This window comes from Myotis nattereri, assembly GCF_964212035.1.
Source record: "Myotis nattereri genome assembly, chromosome: 5".
Taxonomy (NCBI): Eukaryota; Metazoa; Chordata; class Mammalia; order Chiroptera; family Vespertilionidae; genus Myotis; species Myotis nattereri.
Window position 1 is genome coordinate 20,791,250 of NC_138080.1, and position 23,541 is coordinate 20,814,790.

The 23,541-nt window shown below is 50.5% G+C and overlaps 1 protein-coding gene across 1 annotated transcript; it reads left to right on the plus strand.

Annotated features, from left to right (window-relative positions):
* Positions 1 to 15,725: 15,725 nt before the first annotated feature.
* Positions 15,726 to 20,775, plus strand: PGLYRP2 (peptidoglycan recognition protein 2; the record flags this gene model as incomplete). The annotated part of the gene is made up of 5 exons (XM_081091412.1): positions 15,726 to 15,835; positions 16,962 to 18,068; positions 18,844 to 19,054; positions 19,547 to 19,844; positions 20,686 to 20,775. The coding sequence occupies exons 1-5, from the start codon at positions 15,745 to 15,747 to the stop codon at positions 20,773 to 20,775; spliced, it is 1,797 nt and encodes a 598-aa protein (XP_080947538.1). The 5' UTR covers positions 15,726 to 15,744.
* Between the last annotated feature and the right edge of the window lie 2,766 nt (positions 20,776 to 23,541).

The following is a 23,541-nucleotide window of genomic DNA, read 5'->3' on the forward strand; positions in this document are numbered from 1 at the left end:
TGGAATGTGAAATTTATTTTAAAGGTGGAGCTGATGGTATCTGCTGACAGATTGGATGGGGCCGTGAGATGTTAACCTAAAAGTAAAAAGGCCTTTCAAAGTGAGAAGCAACAAACATTCATTTGAGAGCAATGAGAATAGCCCTGACCCGTGTGGCTCAGTTGGTTGGGTGTCATTCCGTGCACCAAGAGGTTGTTGGTTCGCTTCTGGGTCATGGCACATGGCCAGATTGTGTGGGCACAATCCCGTGCAGGGGGCAGCTGATCCATGTTCTGCTCTCACATCGATTTTCTCTCTCTCTCTCTCTCTCTCTCTCTCTCTCTCTCTCTCTCTAAAAATCAGTTAAAATTTAAAAAGAAAGAATAGCTATTTGGGAATCATTAATTCAGAGAGAAGCGCAAATAGTGTTCCAATTAGGGAAAAACACCAGGGGTGTTTATGAGAAAGGGAAGGACAACAGTTACATCAAACATAGTGATGTTCACTCTAAACAATGTTTTTGTTTGTTTGTTTGTTTTTTATATATTTTTACTGATTTCAGTGAGGAAGGGAGAGGGAGAGAGAGATGAGAGAGAATCGTGATCAGCTGCCTCCTGCACGCCCCCTACTGGGGATCGAGCCCACAACCTGGGCATGTGCCCTTGACCGGAATTGAACCCGGCCGGAATCCCTCAGTCCGCAGGCCAACGCTCTATTCACTGAGCCAAGCCAGCTAGGGCTCTAAACAATGTTTTGAATTTTCAGCTCAGTAGTCATCCGTTCCAGTAGTCATAATACCTGCTTTCTTATTATCTTTGCAAACATTTCCTCGAGGCACAATGTTGCTTGAGGCCCAGTCCAAAGATTATTTTGCCGTTTCAACATTCCAGATGTTTGAGGTATAAGACATATGAGACAGTTCCTCTCGGATGGCTTCATTCGTTTGTTTGCTAACAAAGAGAAAGAGAAAAGTCACAGCTGATTTCAAGGTTTTTTTACCTGGGTTACATTGAGGCTGGAGTTTTCTTTCCTTTCTTTCTTTTTTTTCTTTTCTTACCTGCCTCTCCCCCGCCCCCACCCCCCACCCCCTCCTGCAGCTGGAGTTTTCGATGGAGAATAAGAGAAAAGGGAAAAGGTGATAGAGAGAAAGACAGCAAAGGAGGAGGGGAGTACATGAGAGGGAGGAGGAGTTGATAGCAATGAAGAGCCAGATGGGTGCAGGAAGTACGTACAGGGAGGAGAGGCCCTAGGCCTCAGAAACTAAGGAGAGAGATGGAGATGTGCTCCCCTAGAAAGCGGGGAGAGTGGGGGTGCTGCTGGGGAGTGGTAGGGAGTGAGGAGGACCAAGGTGCAATGACCTCACTCTCCAGCTGGAGAGCGACTCCTCTCCGCCTGGGCCAGAAATGGTCAGAGCATTCTGGAGGAGGGCAGACAGGCAACGTCGAAATTGGCTGGGATTAGCAACAGGATGAGTTCACAGGGAGGGACTGGGAACCTAGTTTAGGCTTCTCGGAGGAAGTAATGTATAAGTAATCCCAGAGTCATATAGGAAGGGAGGGACTGGGAACATTGCAAGCAAAGTAAGCAGAAGTGCAAAGGCCCTGGGGCTGAACAAGGGTGGCATTCTCAAGGAGCAAGAGACCAATGGGCTGGAGCGGGACACCTAAAGGAGAGGAGGTCTGAGGGATTGGTGGAAACTGGATCACGATGGTTCCAGGGCCGTGGTCGATGAACTGCGGCTCGCGAGCCACTTGCGGCTCTTTGGCCCCTTGAGCGTGGCTCTTCCTAAGCCTTAGGAGTACCCTAATTAAGTTAATAACAATGTACCTACCTATATAGTTTAAGTTTAAAAAATTTGGCTCTCAAAAGAAATTTCAATCGTTGTACTGTTGGTATTTGGCTCTGTTGACTAGTGAGTTTGTTTTTTTTGTGTTTTTTTTTTTAAATATATTTTATTGATTTTTTACAGAGAGGAAGGGAGAGAGATAGAGAGCTAGAAACATCGATGAGAGAGAATCATCGATCAGCTGCCTCCTGCACATCTCCCACTGGGGATATGCCCGCAACCCAGGTACATGCCCTTGACCGGATTCGAACCTGGGACCTCTCAGTCCGCAGGCCGACGCTCTATCCACTGAGCCAAACCGGTTTCGGCTTGACTAGTGAGTTTGCCGACCACTGTTCTAGGGTATGCAAGTCAGGAAAGAGAGAGGAGGGGCAGAGCAGAGGCACCAGCTGGAGCCAACAACTAGAGGCAAGGAAGTACCTGGCCTTGCCTGTTTAGGGCATAGGAAGTGACCCTGCCCCCGGCTGTGCTGATATAAACTATACAGCAAGCAAAGGCAGCGAGTGGGCTGGGGCAAAAGTTACCTCCGTCAGAGAACAGTTGTGGTTGGTGACCACAGGCCACCCAGGGCTGATTCAGCAGGATTCTGTGTAGTCAGAGGTCAGCTCCCCAAAGAGCAAAGCGACACAGCAGCGAACTGCCCCCGCCCAGCCCAGAGGACCTGCATTGGGAATCTCTCCTCACTCACTCCCAGAAGGGTTCCGCTTCAGGAAACTTCTCAAACGTCCTTGCAGGCTGGACCCAGCTACCAGTCGCTGTGTGACTTCTTGGCAAGTTACTCCGCCCCTCTGAACGCATCGACCACTTCTTGTTGTTGTTTGATGCATCTGTAAATCAGAGGTGTCATCCTCTGCCTACATGACCACAGTCATTCTCCGCAATAAGGCAGGGACTCTGAGTATACCCATTTTTCAGGTAGCGAGATAGTGGCTCAGAGGGAGGCAGTCACTTGCCCCAAGTTGGGAGTTAAACCCAGACCTGTTGGATTCCAGAGACAGTGAGGCTTTTGAGGACCCGGTTTTCAGATCCTCTATAGCAAGTGCCTGGCACCCAGTGGTGACTAGGCGGATAAGGGGGTTTTCTTATAGTCATTAGCTTAGGATGGTGTGGGACCACCTCTCCCAGCCTCGGTTTCCTCGGCTGCAAAATGAAGACTTAGAATCCTCCACTTAGAATTCTCTCCTCTTCGGCTTTGGGAGGCATCGGAGATTTAAAGTGTGTGAAAATAAATGGTGAGGCTTTGGCAGTTCCTCAAAAAGGTACATGTAGAAAAACAAGGGAGTGAGTGGGGGGAAGTACACGTAGAGTAACCACATGACCCAGAAAATTCCACTCCAAGACGTAGGCCCAAAAGAATTGAAAAACGGTAGTCAAACAAGAGCACGTACATACATGTGCATAGAAGCACTAGCACATTAGCCCAAAGTGGAAACCACCCAGATGGTCCATCCACACGGTGAAACGGTACCCAGCCGTGAAAAGGAATGAAGCATTGACACGCAGTACAACACAGAGGAACCTCACCAACATTACGCTGAGTGACAAGGCCCAGACACAGAAGGACACACATTGTATGATTCCTTTTATATGAAATGTCCAGGGTAGGTAATTCTTTTTTTTCTCTTTTTTTAATCTTCACCTGAGAATATTCTTGTATTGATTTTTAGAGAGGAAGAAGGAAGAGAGAGAGAGAGAGAGAGAGAGAGAGAGAGAGAGAGAGAGAGAGAGAGAAACATCGATCAGCTGCCTCCCATACATGGCTCAATCAGGAATAAAACCTGCAACCTAGGTATATGCCCTGACCGAGAATCAAACCCAAAACCCTTTCATGTATGGGATGATGCTCCAAGCAACTGAGCCATCCTGCCGGGGCTAGGTTACTCTTAAAGACAGACAGCAGATTGCTGGTTGCCAGGAGCAGAGCAGGGGGACCAGCAGTGATTACTCACTCAGTCAGTACAGGGTTTCCATCAGGGGCGATGAAAATGTTCTGGAGGCCCAGATTGTACGTGGGAACTCCCTGACCTCAAGCAATTCCACTCCTCTGCCTGAGAACCATGCAGGTGACACCCACGCACAGTGAGGTCACCGCCCTTGGACACAGGTGACTCAGCAAGAGGGCAGTTAGCAGAACCCAGGATATTGGCCAAACTGACCTGGTTCATTCCCCCTGGCCCGGATATCCCAGCCAGGGAGGCCCGGAGCTGAGGGGCTGTCCTAGGCCTAGCGAGAAAACCGTCTGTTATTGTCACTTCTCTGTTCCCAGTCTTGTGCTGACATCTCAGGAAGAGTCGGCTCTGGAGCCAGCACTCGGGAGGCTCCCAGTCCGGAGAGTATGGAGTTGGACATAGACACTCCCAACCTCCAGTGTCCGGACTGAGCCAGAGAAAGCAGACGGGAGCCAGGAAAGCCCAGAGGAGAAAGCCAGAGAAGGGGAGGCCTCCTAGGAAGGAACGGGTTTTGAAGAGCACCTAGGACGCCACCAGACCAAATAAAAGGCTTGTGAGTACTTCACATCCTGGCAGACTTCACTAGTGGGACTGCAAAGTGACGTAAGCCAATGAAAACGCTTGTTAAATTTTTTTATTTTTGTTCTTTGTTATCATTAGCTTGTTAGTTTTTTACCTACTTGAATACTTCACTAGTAGGGAGGAAAACTGCTGATATCTGACAAAATTAGATACTCATTTATTCACCTAGAGCAGTGGTTCTCAACCTTCCTAATGCCACGACCCTTTAATACAGTTCCTCATGTGGTGGTGACCCCCAACCATAAAATTACTTTTGTTGCTACTTCGTAACTGTAATTTTGCTACTGTTATGAATCGTCATGTAAATATCTGATATGCAGGATGTATTTTCATTGTTACACATTAACTTAATTAAAGCATAGTGATTAATCACAAAAACAATATGTAATTATATATGTGTTTTCCGATGGTCTTAGGCGACCCCTTGAAAGGATCGTTCGACCCCCAAAGGAGTCGCGACCCACAGGTTGAGAACCGCTGGCCTAGAGGGGAAAACTCAATGATTCTCTTGCAAAAATAAGATTAATGAACAAGGCTTTTCATAGGAACATTATTTCAAACTAGAGCCCCGATGCACAAAATTCGTGCAAGAGGCTTGGCCCTTGCAGCCGCAGTGGCTTGCCTCAGCCCTTGCAGCCCCAGCTTCATCAGGAAGGTTGTTCGGCTGTCTGGTCTAATTAGCAAATTACACTTTTATTATTATAAATATCAACAGACTGGAAATAGCCTGTATGTCTATCAATAAGGGATGGTTGAATAAACTATGGCACAGCCACATGATGGAGTACTATGCAGCTGTAAAAAGGAATAAGAAAGATCTCTATATACTGGAAACAGTGTTAAGTAGAAAAAGAGCAAAATAGATTCATATATATATATATATATATATATATATATATATATACACATACATATACACTAGAGGCCTGGTGCACAAAATTCATGTATGGGTAGGGTCCCTAGGGCTGGCCGGTGATGAGGGCCAATCTGTGGGGCAACCAGCGGAGCGATCGGGGCTCCTGCTCACACCTACCTTGGCCTGGTGCCACCCACTCACCAATCACCCCACCAGTCACCCCACAGACGGTGACCGGTGGGGCGCCCCCCCACCCCCCGCTCGCACCTGCCTTGGCCTGGCATCCCCCCCCCAGTGCACAAATTTTGTGCACGGGGCCTCTAGTAATATTATATTTTTAAAATAAGCCCCTCAGTTCACACCCACTAGGATGGCTATTATAAAAAATAAAATAATAAGCGTTGGTGAGAATGTGGAAAAATTGAAATCCTTGTGCACTGCTGGTGGGAATGTAAAATGGTGCAGCTGCTGTGGAAAACAGTATGGAGGTTCTCCCAAAAAATAAATACACAATTACCATATTACCCATCAATTCCACTTCTAGATGGGTCCTAGAAATCAAAGGCTTCAGGTTAATAGCATAACTATAGAAAGAAACGATTTCAAGTGATACTATAGCACAGTAATTTGATGGCACATCCCCAATGGGATATACCCAGAAAATAAAAAGAACCAGAAAAAAAGTCTTAAACTGTTTTTTCAATAATCACATTGTTTAAACTAAGTACTATTGGAATGTTATCCTGATATTTGATCTGTGTGTATTGTGGAATAAAGAAAATGTTGGTGTCATTGAGTATTTGGTATTTCAGTGTGGGGAAAAGAAAATACAGGTATAAGATTGATCAGGTAAGGTAAAAGTCATTTAACTTGAATATGAATTGGAAGTATCAGCATAAATTCATGATGTACTTTATTTTTTAAAAAATGAGGGCTTCCTACTTCTGTCCAATGAAAAGCCCTAGAGCCCTAGCTAGTTTGGCTCAGTGGATAGAGTGTCAGCCTGGGGACTGCAGGGTCCGGGTTTGATTCCAGCCAAGGGCACATGCCCAGGTTGCGGGCTTGAACCCCAGTAGGAGGCGTGCAGGAGGCAGCCAATCAATGATTCTCATCATGATGTTTCTATCTCTCTCTCCCTCTCCCTTCCTCTCTGAAATCAATAAAAACATTTTTTTTTTAAAAAGCCCCAGAAACAACAACTAACCCAGTAGCCACTAGCGCCCCTAGCACCTCACTGTGATCTCTAAGTACCACTCTCCAATCAAAGTAACAAGAGCTCCGGGGAGAAATGGCTGATCCCAGGCCCCAGGCAAGAAACATACAAGATGTTCCTGGAGCCTTTAGTTACATCATAAAGTAAGAGAGCTGCCTCAGAGTCCTGTCAAAAGAACACAGTGGAGAGGATCCCTCTGGCCAAAGGAAGGAATAATAATTTGATTATCAGTAAAGATAAGAACTGCCAGGTATTGACCATTTCAGTAACTTCATGGGTACATAACGTAAGAAATAAGGCGAGCCCCCAAATTCGGGGGTCCTGGTGGAACACAAAGCATACTCGGGAGCCAGGCAGCAGGCAAACACCTTTCCTTCTGCACGTCGTCTGGGAGCACACGCACACCAAGCGGGTGGTCTGCTCGGCTTTTTATCCTGACACAGGTGACCTGTCTCCCACTCTTGATTGGAGCTCAGGCGCACAGTCTTTCGGGATTGGCTAATTCAAAGGGAGGGGTTGGCCTTCGCCGTTTCAAGATGGTGGCCCCCAGGGGAGCTGCCGGTCATGGGGCCAACATGGTGGCAGTGTGAACTGTTCTTTGACGGAAAAGATGACTCTTGTATTCTCACAATAAACAGATAGAAAAGGAATCTCATTCTTTACCTTTGGAGGATGTTAGGCAGCCCAGTAGTTATTTTGGAAACTAGGAGAGAAAAAGAATCAAGCCTTTGTCTTGCCTTTCCCATGTGAATTGTACCATTGGGTAACCAATTGGTAGAGAAGAGGACGGCTCTCTTTCCACAGGTATTCCAGCTAACAAATGAAGAAAAGGTAATATCATTTTTTAAAATATTTTTTATTTATTTCAGAGAGGAAGGGGGAGGGGGAGAGAGGTAGAAACATCAATGATGATAGAGAATCATTGATGGGCTTCCTCCTGCACACCCCACACTGGAGATTGAGCCCACAACCTGGGCATGTGTCCAGATGGGGAATCAAACCCTTACCTCCTGGTTCATAGGCGGACGCTCCACCACTGAGCCACACCTTCCAGGCAAATATCATTTTAACATTCAGTTGTAGCTTCTAATGAATTAATAGATCTAGGCAATGAACATCAATGTGAGATAACATTGCAGAAGAGAACCAGTGGGTGGAGGTTATAGAAGAAATAAGGCGGCTCACCTGGCCAGTGTGGCTCAGTGGTTGAGCATCAATCCAGGTACCAAGAGGTCACTGGTTCAATCCCCAGTCAGGTTACATGCCTGGGTTGCAGGCTCGAGCTCCAGCAGAGACATGCAGGAGGCAGACAATCAATGCTTCCATCTCTCTCTCCCTCACCCTTCCTCTCTAAAATAAATTTAAAAAAAATAATATGGCTCATGAGTTGACACATGTCAACTGGATGATAGATATACATGGAGGTTCATTATACAATATTTTGAATATGTTTGAAATTTTCTACCCTATATAATAAAAGCCTAAGCGACCATTATGGCAGAATGACCAGAATAACTGGTTGCTATGACGTGCACTGACCACCAGGGGCTCAGAGCAGGAGCTGCCCCCTGGGGGTCCGTGTGCTCCCATGGGGGGAGCGCTGCTCAGCCAGAAGCGAGGTTCATGGCTGGTGAGCGAAGCAGCGGCAGTGGCAGGAACTCTCCTGCCTCCACGGTAGCACTAAGGAGCAGCGAACAGGCGGGCGGTAAGGAGCAAGGGGTCCCGGGCTGTGAGAGGGCGCAGGCCAGGCTGAAGGACTCCCCTCCCCTCTTCCAGTGCACAAATTTCATGCACCAGGCCTCCAGTTTAGAATAAAATGTTGAAAGCCCTTTGCCTTGGGTCATTCTATTGAAACAGGTTATCATACCTAGAAGTCTATAGGTGCTGGGTAAATATTTCCCAGGGAGTACCAGCATCTGGTCCCATTTACCCCATACTGATTCTTGGCCTCTAGCAGACCGCCGAGGGCTGAGCTTATGATTTCACTAGAATATCCAGTGTTCTCAGTTACAAAACTCCCTCCTTGCCTGTTCCAGGACCAGGTGTCTGAGAGATTAAATCTCACCTCTACTCTCCCAGAAACACACCCCTTAGTCAACTTCTGCCTACCGGGGACTGGAATAGCCCCAGCTAAAGGCTGTAGGGTTGATTACTCGCCACCACAATTTGCTTTTCCTTTTAGCAAATTGAGTTCAACCAATTCTGGAACTGGCCTTCCCTGGCTTCAGTGATTTGGCTGGAGTTCCAGACTGGCTTAAGGCCCAGCCCTAAGGCCCAGCTGGCTGCCGAGGGGCCAGAGCCAGCAGGAAAGCCTGGGGTTGGACAAATGCCCCAGCTGCAGAAATAATACGTTACCAGAATGTGGGAATCTGGTCATAACAGACTGTGGGCTGGACCTCTGCTGGGGAGTCTGGGCAGGTGGGTAGAGAGGTAGAAGTGACTCCTTACCCTAACATACCGCCAATGCTTTCCACATGCTAGATTGTCCTAGATCGTTTAACTCTCACAGAAACCCGATGAGGTTGGTACTATTGTCCTGTTTTAGAGATGGGCAAAATGAAGGCTAGAGATTAAGCTACTCGGTCCAGCTAGTAAGCAACAGACTGAGAATTTGAATATGGGTGAGGGGCTGAGCATAAGTCAGCAAACTTTACTAAAAGTCCATATAAACATAATTGTACAACAATCCTATATAACAAGAAAGAAACATGCAAATTAACTGTCCCTCCGCCACAAAGATGGCTGCACCCACAGCTGAGGCTGAGTTCCCATAACAAGCCTTAAGGAGCAATCAGCAGGGACCTGAGGCCGCGACCCTCCCCCCCCCCCACCCCCTGTGGGGCTTGATAGGGGACCTCAGGCTGCACCTTCCACCCAGCAGGGCTTGATGGGGGACCTCAGGCCGTGCCCCTCGCCCTGGTGCCAGGCCAGGGGACCTAAGGCCGTGCCCCTACCCTGATGGGGTTTAACAGGGAACCTCAAGGTGCACCCCCCGTCCCAGTGCTGGGCCAGGGGATCTCAGGCTGCATTCCCCACCCTGGCACCAGGCCAGAGGACCTGAGGCTATGCCCCCCCACCCCAGCACCAGGCCGGGGGACCTGATACTGCGCCCCCCACCTGGCAGGGCTTGACAGGGGACCTCAAGATGCACCCCTCACCCCGGTGCTGGGCCAGGGAACCTCAGGCTGCGCCCTCTGCCCTGGTGCCAGGCCGGGGGACCTCAGGCCATGCCCACTGCCCTGGCACTGGGCCAAGTGACCTGAGGCTGTGTCCCCCACCCTGGCGCCAGACCAGGGGACCTGAGGCCACGCCCCCACACCCAGCAGGACTTGGCAGGGGGCCTCAAGGTGCACCCCCCACCCTGGTGCTGGGCCAGGGGACCTCAGGCCATGCCCCCCACCCCAGCACCAGGCCGGGGGACCTCAGGCCACGCCCCCCACCCAGCAGGGCTTGACAAGGGTGGGACTGGCCAGGTCTGGATCTAGCCCAATGAGGGGGGATCGGCTGGGTCTGGGTCTCACGTGATTTTGAGGCACACGTGGGTGGGTGGGGACTTGACTCTGATTCCTGTGGCACACCCCAGACTCTGACAGGAGGAAGATTTTCATATACATTTACTAATTTTCTTTCATCTCTGACACTTCTATTAATTCCCTTTTAATGTGCATGAATTTCAGGCCCCGGCCACAAGTTTGTATATAAAGCTTGATTAAACCTATGTTAAAAAATATTTTAAGGACCACATAAATCCAAACCAAATGAAGTTACTATCTGTACCCCCCACATTCACAATAGCCAAGACATGGAAACAACCTAAGTGTCCACCAATGGACATATGTGTATGATTCAGTCATAAGATAAAAGAAAATCCTACCGTTTGTGACAGCATGAATGGAAGTTGAGGGCATTATGCTAAGTGAAATAAGTCAGACAGAAAAAGATGAATACTGTATGATCTCATTTACATGTGGAATCTAAAAAAAAAAAAATTCAACTCACAGAAACAAAGAGTAGAATGGTGATTGCCAGGGGCTGGGGGATGCTGGTCAAACAGTACAAACTTCTAAGTTATAAGATAAATAAGTTCTGAAAATCTAATGTACAGCTTGGTGACTATAGTTAACAATACTTTATTATATGCTTAAAAGTTGCTAAGAAAGTAGGTCTTGAAAGTTCTCACCACACACACACACACCAAAGGAAAGTATGTGAGGCAAAAAAATGTGTTAACTAATCGTATTGTGTTAAACATTTTGCAATATGTACATATATCAAAACAACTCATTGTGTACCTTAACCTTACACAATGTTATATGTCAACTAGTGGCCCGGTGCATGATTCATGCACATTGAAAGGAAATTAATTGGAAGAAATATTTTAATATCGCTATTCGCCCTTTCTCTATAATAGAAGTATCAACCAAATTGATGATTGACAATGACAGATGGAATTGACACCAGCGAAAGCTTTATATGTATCACGCGTGCACAAGTCAACTTAGCCTTTTATATATATAGAACAAACTTGTTTAATTAGACCTTTCTGATTTAGCTAAACTTTTTCCAGCCCAGTAAAGCACCCCAATTTCTCTTTCAGGTAATTGTCAGCCACATAGCAGTAAATATCAACACAAGGCAGATTATTATTGTAGATCATGCAGGGAGAACAAAGGGTGAAATATTTAAGTGCAGCAGTGTTTGACTATATTCTGTGCAGTGAGAAAACCTGAAGTCATTTTCAAGGCCCACCATTTCTTACTTCTTTTCAGTCGTGTCAAGTTTCTAAGCTTTCTAAATGGTCATTTTCCAGCTAATGAAAAGAAAATAGGATTCCACCGAGTCTCCCATCTGCCTACTCCAGGACTCCTGTGAGGATCAAATGAGATGAGGCATGGGAAAACGCTTCACAGACATTTGGTTACAGTGTAAAATGTTTCCACCTGGCTATAAAGCAAGTCATGTTCCTGGGCTGAAGAAACCGCAAGGAGGCTCTTGGTCGCTAGGGAGAGGAAGCCAGACATTGCTACGTGACATCATTACCAGGGTGGAGGGAAGGACACTTAGCATATTAGCCTTTTATATATATAGATGATCTTATCTAATAAAGCGGGAATATGCAAATTGACTGGGATATGCAAATTGACTGCCACACCATAATGGTCAAGATGACTGCACCCACAGCTGAGGCAGGGATGCCATAACACAAGATGGCTGCGCCCACAGTGGAGGCCGACTTCCCATAATGACCCTTAACAAGCAATCAGCAGGGACCTGAGGTTGTGTGGCGCTGGGCTGGGGCAGGGGACCTGAGGCTGCAACCCACACACCAGTGCCGGGCCGTGGGACCTGAGGTCTCACTCCCCACCTGGCGGGGCTTGACAGGGGACCTCAGGGAGCACCCTCTACCCCAGTGCCAGGCCAAGTGACTTGAGGATGCCCCCCCCCCCATACACAGCAGGGCTTGATGAGGGTGGGGTCGGCTGGGTCTGGATCTAGCCCAATGGGGTCGGGCTGGCCAGGTCTGGGTCTCATGCGATTTCAAGGTGCACATGGGTGGACGGGGACTTGACTCTGATTCCCGTGGCACACCCCAGACTCTGACAGGAGAAAGATTTTCATATACATTTACTAGTTTTCTTTCATCTCTGACACTTCTATTATAGAGAAAGGGCAAATATTAAAATATTAAATATTTAGCAATATTAAAATATTTCCTCAATTAATTCTCTTTTAATGTGCACGAATTTCGTGCACTGGGTCACTAGTATGTCAACAAGCTGGAGGAAAGGGAGATGTCACACAGTAAATATTTTCAGCTTTGCAGACCAGACAGTCTCTGTCAAAACAACTGAATTTTGCAGTTATGGCATGAAAACAGTCATACACAATATATAAACAAATGGGAAATGATGTATTCCAATAAACCTCCATTTTACACAAATGAATATTCCATACAATGGGATATTATTCAGCCATAAAAAGGATCGATCCATGATAAAAAGCACTAGTTCATACTATAATGTGAATGAACCTCAAAACCATTATGCTCAGTGAAATTAAAAAAAAAAGTTACATAGTGCATTATTCTGTTTATATGAAATGTCCAGAACAGGCAAGTCCATAGAGTCAGAAAATAGATCAGTGATTGCCCAGGCTGGTGAATGATGGAGAGGGGCTGATTAGCAGGTACAGGGCTTTATTTCATGATGGTAAATATGTTTTAGAACTAGGTAAAGGTGGCGGTTACACAACATTGTGACTGTACTAAATGCCACAGAAGTGTACACTCTAAAACGGTTCATTTTATGTAAGGTGACTTTCACTGAGGGACAAAAAACTGTTCACAAAACAGACAGCGGGTCCATAGGCTGTAGTTTGCTTACTCCTGTTGTACGATGTCTCTTAACAAAACCCAGAGCTGAATAAAAACACAAGCATATAAAATCTTAGCTCGAAGCCCTGCACACAACAATTATTACTACTATTATTAGGGTCTTCATTATTATTATATTACTGCTACTAAAGTGAATATTAACTCTGACCTTAGCCCCAAGCCCAGTCCTGCCCCAAAATTCTTTTCCTCTGATCTCTGGCCCTGATCCCAGCTTCACTTCAGATCCAGGGCGCAGGGCTCTGTGCCAATGTTACTTCCATTAGGGCTGTCCCCTGGCCCTGAACAGTGACTATTCTCATGAGACCCCTAGTCTGCCTGCAGCCTGGAGGGGCCTTTGACCTACCCTGGCAGATGGGCCTCAAGAAGTGGGAGAAAAGTAGGGGTGAGGGTGATTCATCCTTGGAACCCCAGCCTTTCTGCTTCCTCCTAGGCCCAGCCTAGACCAGGTGCCTTGGAGTGTGGGTGCGTGCATACTTGTGTATGCGTGCATGTGTGTTTCACAGCCCAACCCCAAACTAATCCCACATCCGAAATCAAGCCTTTCATGTACTCAGCAATCTCTCCCTGCCACCCACTTGGTCCCCGACCTGTGCTGGGCACTTCCGGACACCCCAAGAAGACTCAGCATCTCCTATTCTCAGGGAGATGGCACTGGACAGAGAAACTCCCAGGCCTGTATGAACAGGTCTGGGATAAAGGGGGGAACTTCAGGCTAGGGAGACAGGATGGGAGCCAAGGGTAATCAGAGAGGCTTCCTGGAGAAAGGTCTTACCCTGGGACAGTGGTCGGCAAACTGCGGCTCACGAGCCACATGCGGCTCTTTGGCCCCTTGAGTGTGGTTCTTCCACAAAATACCGACTTCTGCGCATGGGCCACGAAGTTTCAATTGCACTGTCCATGCATGCCCACACGTGGTATTTTGTGGAAGAGCCACACTCAAGGGGCCAAAGAGCCGCATGTGGCTCGCGAGCCGCAGTTTGCCGACCACGGCCCTAGGAGGTCACAAATCCCGGGCTGACCCTAAGTGAAATGTGGGCCGGCCATGGCATTTCCCTGGCTCAAACTCAACCCACCCCCCGCCACTAACTCCAGGCTTTAAAAGGGAATCGGGGCAGCCTCTCTGGCTGGCTCAGGAATTCCTGGCTGAAGTTGTTCTGTAAACACTTCCCCAGGGTGAAGGGTCATAATGACATTACATTGACCTTGACCCAACCACAGGATAGTGAAAACATGCACTGGACTTGGAGCCCTTCCCAGTTTCTAGCTTTGTGACCTTGGACATAATACTTAACCTCTCTGAGCTTACCCTCCTGCTGGGTAAAATGGACATAAGGTGGTTAAATAAAACCGCAAGGTCCCCCACAGCTGCAATCAGTGGGAGAATCACTGATTCTCCTGCCCTCCAGCCTTTGCAGTGGACAAACCCGGGATCCATAGCGCTGAATCAAAGCCCTTCCCAGACCAGGTGGACATCAGGTGGGATCTCATGTGACAGCCACCCTCACAGCATTTCAGGGCTAACCTCACTCCCCCACCCCGCCCCAGTCTACGCAGGGCCACTGGGATTAGGGTGAAGCAAGTGAGACACAGAGACAGGATCAAAATTCCTGATTTTTCCTCCCACCTCTGGCTCCAGCAGTCTCTGCACAGCACTGTTTCCGATCTTGACTTTATCTAGCATGTTGATAAACACTTACCTAAAATGTTTGTTCAGCGTGGACTTTTTGCATTCACTTTAGTCTACTAAAATATTGTATTAAAATAGTACTTGTCTTGATGACTGAGATTTTCGACACCACCTTACATTTTGTATCTGAGGAGGATACCTCACTCTCCTCATTCCAGTCCCTGCCCCAGATGGACACACAGACCACTTCCTGCCCTCGGTTCTACCAGGCAGAGGCCCGTCCCAAAATCCTCGGAGGAGGAGATTTCCCTGGGGAGTGGCCCCCGTTCACTCCCTTCCCTAGGACCTTCCTCCCGAGCTCCCACGGTGTACCCCGCTTTGTGTACCCAGGGTGATGCTGAGTCCCCAGAAGGAGGACGCTGGATATCTGAGCAGGCCACACCCTGGGAAACCCCAAGCCGGGCTCAGCCTGGGCATTCCCAGGCGAGTTTCGAGGTGGGAGGCCCACGGTGAAGCAATTTACACAGCAGCAGCCCCAGTCACATTGAGCCCATCCCACCTGCAGCACAAATAAAGGGGAGGCAGTCTCACTTCAGCAGGACTCAGACACAGCCCCAGGAGAAGAGGGACCCCTCACTGTCAGCGCAGGTGAGCCAAGAAACCAGCTCCTCGGACAAAGTCAGGGTCCAGAAGGCCCAGACCCAACCCCTGCTTCCAGCTGCACCTAGTGGCCGGGGATCTGGAGCTGGAACTGGATGAGAGAAGACATCTCCTAGTCCCCTGGGCTCACAGTGGCCTTGGCAAAAATACTCCCCAGCCCTTGTACCCATTCTCTGCCTGAGCCTAAAGTGCTGGCAGCAAAGACAGGAGGCAGTGCCAACTTCAGGTGTGTCCTTCTCTCCCCTCCCCCAGCACAGCCAGTCCTACCAGTTGGGCTGGCACCTGAGAGCCCCCTGTGGTGGCCGGCAGCAGCTGCAGCTGCGGAATGATCAGGAAAGGAAGGGGTAGGGCTTGCTGGATGGGCAGTTTGTTGGAGTCTGAACTGCCCGGCCTCCAGATGCCTCCTGGCTTACTGAGCCTTGACCTCCCTCTGGGAGGGAAAGGATAGGATGGGGGAGCCCCTGATGTCCTTGACTTGGGGCACTGTCCCCACGCTCCCCCTGCCTCCCGCCCCCAGCTCTGGAAGAGGCAACTATGTCATTCACCTCTGGACTTTGACAGTGGCCAAAGGCACCACTCAGTTCTCCATGCCTGTCTCTTTCTAGCTCCGCTGAGGTCTCTGCTGAGGTCAACCGGATATGCCCCCCAGAAGCTGGAACCCCACAACGGTAGTCCAGGGTATCCTCTGGATCCTGCTTGGCTTGTTGCTATGTCCGGAACCAGGGACAGGTAGGTCAGAAGGGAGAGGCCTGCGGCAAGGACAATCAATTCTGCAGAAGTGTACTGCTATCCCCTCTGTGTCCAGCCCTCTACAGGGTAAGACTGGAATCCTCAGGAGACCCCAGTCTCGAGGAACCTCCAGTCTGGGGACACAGATTCTCCCAGCCCTACAGGGTCAAGGCAGGGGTTGGGGGAAAGATTGGGACCAGAAGAACAAAAATCAGGAAGGCTTCCCAGAGGAGGAGACACAGATTTAGGACAGGAAGGAGACTTTTACTTGGGGAGAGGCAAGAAAGGGCATTTTAGGCAGCGAGAAGAACAGAGGGATTATAGTGTGGACTGTCTGGAGAAGAATCAGAATTCCTGGGTTAAAAGTCCTGCTTCTGCCACTTCCTGTCTGTGTGACCTTGGGCAGGTCATTTAACCCCTCGGGGCTCATGGAGTCATTGTGAAGATTAAATGTGTTGTTATGTGCATTACCTAGAATGGCGCCTAGCACAAAATAAATGTTTGATAAATGTTAGCTGTTATTCAACGACCCACCCCAGCCCTGAGCCTAGTACTTTTAGGTTCCAGGTTCAGCTGCTGACATGTCCCTCACAAGGCCCATCCTCTCCTCCCCTGAGCATCCTCCAGACACCTCACCCTATAAAATTCCCCAAAGTCCAACCCAAAACACAAAAACTGTCCGTCTTTCCCTCAAACTACCTGGGGACTCTGCCCACTATTGGCCATCACACAGCCATCACTTAGCTTTAGCAATCCCTATTGCTCACCTCCATACTGTTTCCCCTTCTCTACTCTAGCCTCCTGAACATTCATTCTCCACAGGCAGCCCAAGGAGCAATCTTAGAAGGCCAGCCTGGCTGCATCTCGCTCCTGCTCATGAACCTGCCATGGCTCCCCAGTGCTCACAGATTGTCTAAGCTCCTTAACCTGTTGTCTGTGCCTCCGTTTCATCATTTACATGAGGATGGTGTTGGGGCATCACAGGGTAGTCAGAGGGGAGGAGGGAGAAAGAGAGAGAGGGAGAGAGAGGGAGGAGAGGGCATTGAGAAGATGTGGAAGGCGCAGAGGGAGGCTCAGGAACCGGGGGTGCTGGGCCACGGGGTTAATGCCATCCCTCTTTCTACAGCATCCCTGCCCCTCCTCATGGACTCTGTCATCCAGGCTGTGGCTGAGCTGGAGCAGAAAGTGCTGGTCACGGAGGCCAACCACACTGTCTCTGTGTGGCACCTGTCAGCCTGGGACTCTGATCCCCACGATCCCCTCCATCACTTCCTGCTAAAGGAACGAAGTCTCAGAGTCACCAAGTTGGATCCTTCTGCACTGAGCCCAGATCTGCAAGGCCTGATGGAGGAGGTGGCCCGACATCATGTGCGGGGTGGGCGGGAATTCGGGGTGGTACTGACCCCCGATGGCTCCACGGTGGCTGTGGAGCCTCTTCTGGCAGGGCTGGAAGCAGGGCTGCAGGGCCACAGGGTCATAGACTTGCCCTTGGGCAGCACAGCCACCCCTCTGGGTGCCGGAGACACCTTTCCAGATGTGGGAGCTGAGGTTTCTGATGCAAGAGCCACCTCCCCAGGACTCAGGGATGTCTCTCCAGATGTCAGCTCTGCAGATGTCAGGGCTATGTCTCCAAATGCTGGAACCACAGATCTCAATGTAGGAGCCATCTTTAAAGATGACAGAGTCACCTCTGCAGATGACCAAACCTCCTCGCCAGATGCCAAAGCAAAGTCTCCGACCACTGTGGACAGCCTCCTGGTGGTCACCTTGGCCAGAGACCTGGGCCTGGCCTTCCTCCAGAACCCCCAAACCCAGAGCCACCCAGGCCTGGGAGCTGAGGGCTGCTGGGACCAGAACTCTGTCCCCAGGAACTTCACACTCCTGGACCCTGAGGCATCACCGGTTACCACAGCCTTCCTCAACGGTGCTCTGGATGGGGCCCTCCTCGGGGACTACCTGAGTCGGGCCCCTGAGCCCCGGCCACCCCTCCACCACCTCCTGAGCCAGTACTATGGAGCTGGGGTGGCCGGAGATCCGGGACTTCGCAGCAACTTCCGACGGCAGAACGGAGCTGCTCTGACTTCAGCCCCTGCCCTGACCCAGCAGGTGTGGGGCGCCCTCATCCTGCTACAGAGGCTGGAGCCAGCACACCCTCAGCTGCAGGGCTTGAGCCAAAAAGAGCTGGCGCAGGCGGCCACCCGTGCTGCCAAGGAGTTCACTGAGGCCTTCCTGGGTGAGAAGGGCCCCCAACCCCTGTGACCCTCCCTCTCCGAGACAGACACTCTCAGTCCCATGAGGTCAGGGGGATCCAGGACTAGGGGTTCCAGAGGGAGCAGTAGGGCTCTGGCTGGGGAGCCAGGGCAGCTGTACAGGTGAGGAAGGGCTAGATTCGGGTCTTGAAGGATCAATAGGAGTTTGTCTGACACCCCTCCCCCCCCCCCCACACACACACACACTCCAAAAAGAAGTGAGAAAGAAGGCATTGCCGGAGATGGGCTCAGCACATGCAAAGGCACGGAGATTGCGATGGAAGTTCAGCCTATGCAGCTAGGTGAGCTGCTTCACTTCTCTGAACCCCACTTTCTTGCGTGAAGCAGGGTAAATCTCCTACCTCTTGGATTTGCTGGATGGTTTGAGAAAGATGAAGCATGTAAAGCAAGTAGCACACAACTAGAGCATAATAAATGCGGGCCAACGTTCCTCTTTTCTCAGTGTGGCTCTCAGGGTGGCTGTCTCTCCTAGGGCTCAGAGCAGGGCCAGCTGCTGACAGTGTTGTAAAGATCCTGGGTTGAAAAGATCCTTGGAGTCTGAACTACAATTCTTGGGGTTTATCCCGAAGCGGGCGGGAGGCATAGCCAATATTCCAATAGAACTGAGATGCTATTGGATTCGTGGTTAGATCCCAAAGGGAGGCTGGGGAAATGGCCCCTAGGTGCGCTCTAATGGAGGTACAGGCGGCAGAAAGAGGAACGGTGGCTCACCCCAGCCCTGGACGCCCTTCTCCACAGGGTGCCCGGCCATCCACCCCCGCTGCCGCTGGAGTGCGGCTCCGTACCGGGGCCGCCCGACGCCGCTACGGCTGCCGCTCGGGTCCTTGTACGTGCATCACACATACCAGCCCGCGCTTCCCTGCACCACCTTCGAGCGCTGCGCGGCCAACATGCGCTCCATGCAGCGCTTTCACCAGGATACGCGCGGCTGGGACGACCTCGGCTACAGGTAGGCGGGGTCTGGGAGGGGGCGAAGCCGGTTACTGGGCGCAGAGCCTGGGTGGGCGGAGCCTAACGCGGGGGGGCGGGTGGGACCGGAGCAAACCTGGAGAAACGGAAGAGCGGGGCGGGTGGAGCCAAGGTGGAGAGGGGCGGGGCCTAGACGAGGGCGGGGCCTTTACAGTGGGACCAACTATGGGACCCTTGGGTCCGGCGTAAGATAAGGGGAGGAGGCGGCACCTGGGAGAGGGGCAGGACCAGTGACAAAGGCTAAGGCTGGGACAGGGGCGGAATAGTGATGGGGTTGAGCCTAAGACAGAAAGCGCTGTGAATTGAGAAAGGGGCGTGGCCAATGCCAGAGTAACGGGAGGGTTTCTGCAGTGACTTTTGGTGGAGGAGTGGGACGTTGCTGGGCCAGGCATAGGGCGACCAGGCAGGACTTGGCATAGATATGGGGCAGGGCAACCCTGACGCCGCGCGGTGCCTGCCCCCCTCTCCGCAGTTTCGTGGTGGGCTCAGACGGCTACGTGTACGAGGGCCGAGGCTGGCACCGGGTAGGCGCGCACACTCTAGGCCACAATAGCCGCGGCTTCGGCGTGGCCTTCGTGGGCAACTACACCGCGGAGCTGCCTGCCGAGGCCGCGCTGCGCACGGTGCGCGACACGCTTCCCAGGTGCGCGGTGCGCGCTGGCTTCCTGCGGCCGGACTACACGCTGCTCGGCCACCGCCAGCTCGTGCGTACCGAGTGCCCTGGCGACGCGCTCTTCCACCAGCTGCGCAGCTGGCCGCACTTCGACGTGGTGAGTCTGCGACGTCCGACGTCCGCATGACCTGGGCCTGCCCCCCATGTGACACAAGCTCAGCCCCTGACCCTTGCCTATCTGCCCAACCTCAGCAGGCCCCTCTCTTTCCTGTAACCCCTACACTCACACAGCTTCAGCCAGGCCCCTGGTCTCCCTTGCAGCCCTTCTATTCGGGCAACCTAGTCCCAGCCTTTAAGTTGTTCTGCTCACAACATTTGCTGTCCCCTGTCCTCTGCTTGCACAACCTTAGCCTAGCCCCTGACCCAGCCAGCTTGTTGTTTGCCCAGCCTCCAATACATCTGCACTCACAACCAGGGCATGGGCCCTGATTCCTGCAGCAGCCCCTCTGCCCACACAACCGCATCACCTGTACCCGAGTCACATCGCTGCTGCCTGCACAACCTCATCCCAGCCCACCTAACCTTGGCCTCACACCAGCCCCCTACCCAACAGTAACCTAAGTGGTGTCCCTCTACCAAAAACCGCTTTGCCTGCACATCTCTGTCCAGCTCCTAACTGTGTGTTGCAGTCTTCTGCCCAGACACCCTCAGCCCTAAGGATGCTTGCTCCGCCCCAGCCTCCCTGACCTTTGATGCTGCAGCCATCTAGGCCCAAACAGCACAACCTTGGCCCCAGCCCCTCGATCAACACTCACCTCTACTCACACACCTGCACAATCTCGTGCTACCTGCACACTCCCGTTCTATTTCATGAAGCTGGCCTGCCGTCCGTGTGTACCCATCCCCTCACTTTGTCCTCTTCCTCAGGCTCCCACCAGGAGCAGAGGAGACCCAGCCTCACCCCACCCCCAAGCCTCACAGTCTCCTGCCTTTTCTAGAATGTAAAGCCAAGGACTGCCAAGAGCACCTCCAGGAGATCCAAGAGGAAGCCGCCTCTAGTGACCATGCCGGCCACAGACCTGCAATAAAGAGACCGTGTGAAGAAAGCCTGTGTCTATGCATCATCCGTGTTTGCCCAGAATCAGAGCCTGAGATAAAAGTTCCAGTGCAAGTAGCATGGGAGGCGATCCCAGGACAGATCACTGGGGAACAAGGAAGAGAGGTGGGAAAAGGAAGCCCAGAAAGGGTGCTTCACCAAGCAAGGTGGCACTGGGGCACATGGAGTTCAGTCCCACAAGGGACTTCTGGAGGACAGCATAGGATACGTATCTCAAAGTTTTCCCACCCAAGAAGTGAGGGGACTGTTGATCCTCCAACTCCCACAATCATTGGCTAAGGGCTTCTCTCAGGGAAGTGCTAATTCTCCGGCACTTTGGGGCTGCTTGTTGCATGGGCTCCATCTGTCAGAGAAAGTCCTCCAGCAAAAATTGCAGGGAGTTGGGAGCGGAGCCAGTATGCAATGAGGTGGTAAACACTCAGGGATGCAGCAGAACTCAGGGAGACTCCGTGTGTGTGTGTGTGTGTGTGTGTGTGTGTGTGTGTGTGTGTGTGGTGAGTAGCCTGACACAGTATGAATAAGGTGGGCATATCTAAGGGGTGTGCACCTGCCTGAACACCCTCCTTCTCAGGACAGGTTAGAGCAGTGGTTCTCAACCTTCCTAATGCCGCGACCCTTTAATGCAGTTCCTCATGCTGTGGTGACCCCCAATTTCATTGTTACAAATTGAACATAATTAAAGCATAATGATTAATCACAAAAACAATACGTAATTACATATGTGTTTTCCGATGGTCTTAGGTGACCCCTGTGAAAGGGTCATTTGACCCCCAAAGGGTTCGCCACCCACAGGTTGAGAACCACTAGGTTATAGAATTTGCGAGGCCCAGTACAAATGAAAATGCAGGGCCTATTGTTCAAAAAGCAAGAACTTCAAGACAATGATAGCAGAGCATTAAATCAAATATAGTGTGGAGCTCTTCTGCGTGTGGGCTCCTGGAGTGACTGCACAGGCCACACATCCATCGAGGTGATCCTACCCACCCCACCCCCTGGATTCCAGTCTCCCTTGCCTTTTTACAAACTGTTCCTTCTCCCTAGCCTGCTCTTCCCATGGCCAGCTCCTTCTCATGCTTCAGGTTGCAAATGTCACCTCCTCGGGGAGGCCTTCCTGGATTTTTCCGGTTCAGAGAGCATTCCTTCTGCTCAGCCTCTCTACTTCAGTCTGTCTATGTTCTTCCAAGTCCTCCTCACCAGGTAGAAATGTCTGGCATTTCTGTTCAGGATCTGTTTCCCTCACTAAACTGTGAGCTCTGGGAGATCAGGAATCGTGTTGGTGTAGCTCCCCCATGGCTTCTCCAGCACCTAGCACGTAGTAGGCACTCAGGAAACATTTTTTTAACTAAAAGAAGGCTCTTATTATAAAGCTTCTGAAACTGATATTATCATTGTGTCGTACAAATATGGAAACCAAGGCTCAGAGAGAGGAAGTGACTTGCCTGAGGTCACATAGCTAGAGAAGGACCAGCTGGTACTGAAAGACACCCCTGGGCCCGATTCTACTGACTCTCATGTTGACTCATTTATTTCTTACAACGGTATTTGCCCATCTCTTTTTTCAAGAAAACATTTATTAGAAAAGTGCATCAGTGGTTTTCACAGCCCAACACATTCATATAACCAACACCCAGCTCAAGATATAGACATGTTTGCTGGGCCCAAGTGGCTCAGTGTCATCCTGAGCACTGAAGGGTTGTCAGTTCGATTGCAGTTCAGGGCACATGCCTGGGTTGTGGGTTCAATCCCTGGTCGGGGAACATGCGGAAGGCAGCCGACTGATATTTCTCTCTCGCATTGATGTTTTTTTCTCTCTCTCTCTCTCCCTCCCTCGCTCTTCCTTCCTCTGTCTAAGGATGTCCTTAAGTGAGAATTAAAAATAAGAAATAGACCTATAAAATTTATGTTATGTGACTTTCACCTCAATTTTAAAAGCCATAAAAACGATATCAGTTCCCAAAGCCTCTCATACCCCCTTTCTCTAGCCCCTCCAAAGGAAACTGACATCCTGACTTATTGGACATAGTTTTGTCTGCTTTGGAGCTTTATATAAATGGAACAATACACTGTATAGTTTTCTCTTTTTTTCTTTTTATTTATTTATATTTTTTTGCTTAGCATTGCTTGTAATTCATCTGAGTTCAATCATTCAGTAGTTTGTTCATTCTTATTGCTGCACGGTATTCCACTGTGGGAACAGACCACAATTTGCTCATTCTAGGGTATATGGACACTTGGGTTGTTGTCAGTTTGGGGCTATTACGAATAGTCTATTGGATGAACTGCTGGGTCAGAGGAAAGCTGTACAGTCAATGTTTGTCAACCAAACAGTTTTCCAACTTGAATGAATTGGTCTACGCTCTAACCAGCAGTGGATGACAGGCAGTTCCAGGGGCTCGATGTTCTCCCCAGCACTTGGACAACAGGTGCCCATCTTGCAAAGAAGGCCACTGAGGCTCAGAGAGGGGCATATGCAGCCTCCTCTGGTCAGTGAGAGATTTGGGTTCCTGCTCTGGCACCTCCTCCCCTCCTGCATCCTGCCCACACTGTGCCCTCCCAACCTGGCCGTGGGGTGGGGTGGGACAGACAGGGTCACGTGGAGTAGCATTCAGCAGGAGGAAGCCAGGCAGTGTGCAGACGGCTGTTGCCTCTCGGGCTGATCAGGAAATCAAGGTAAGAGAGGGAGTGCGTGTGGCCCCCAAGGGGATTTTCTGGGGGCAGGGCTGAGAGTGGGGAGGGG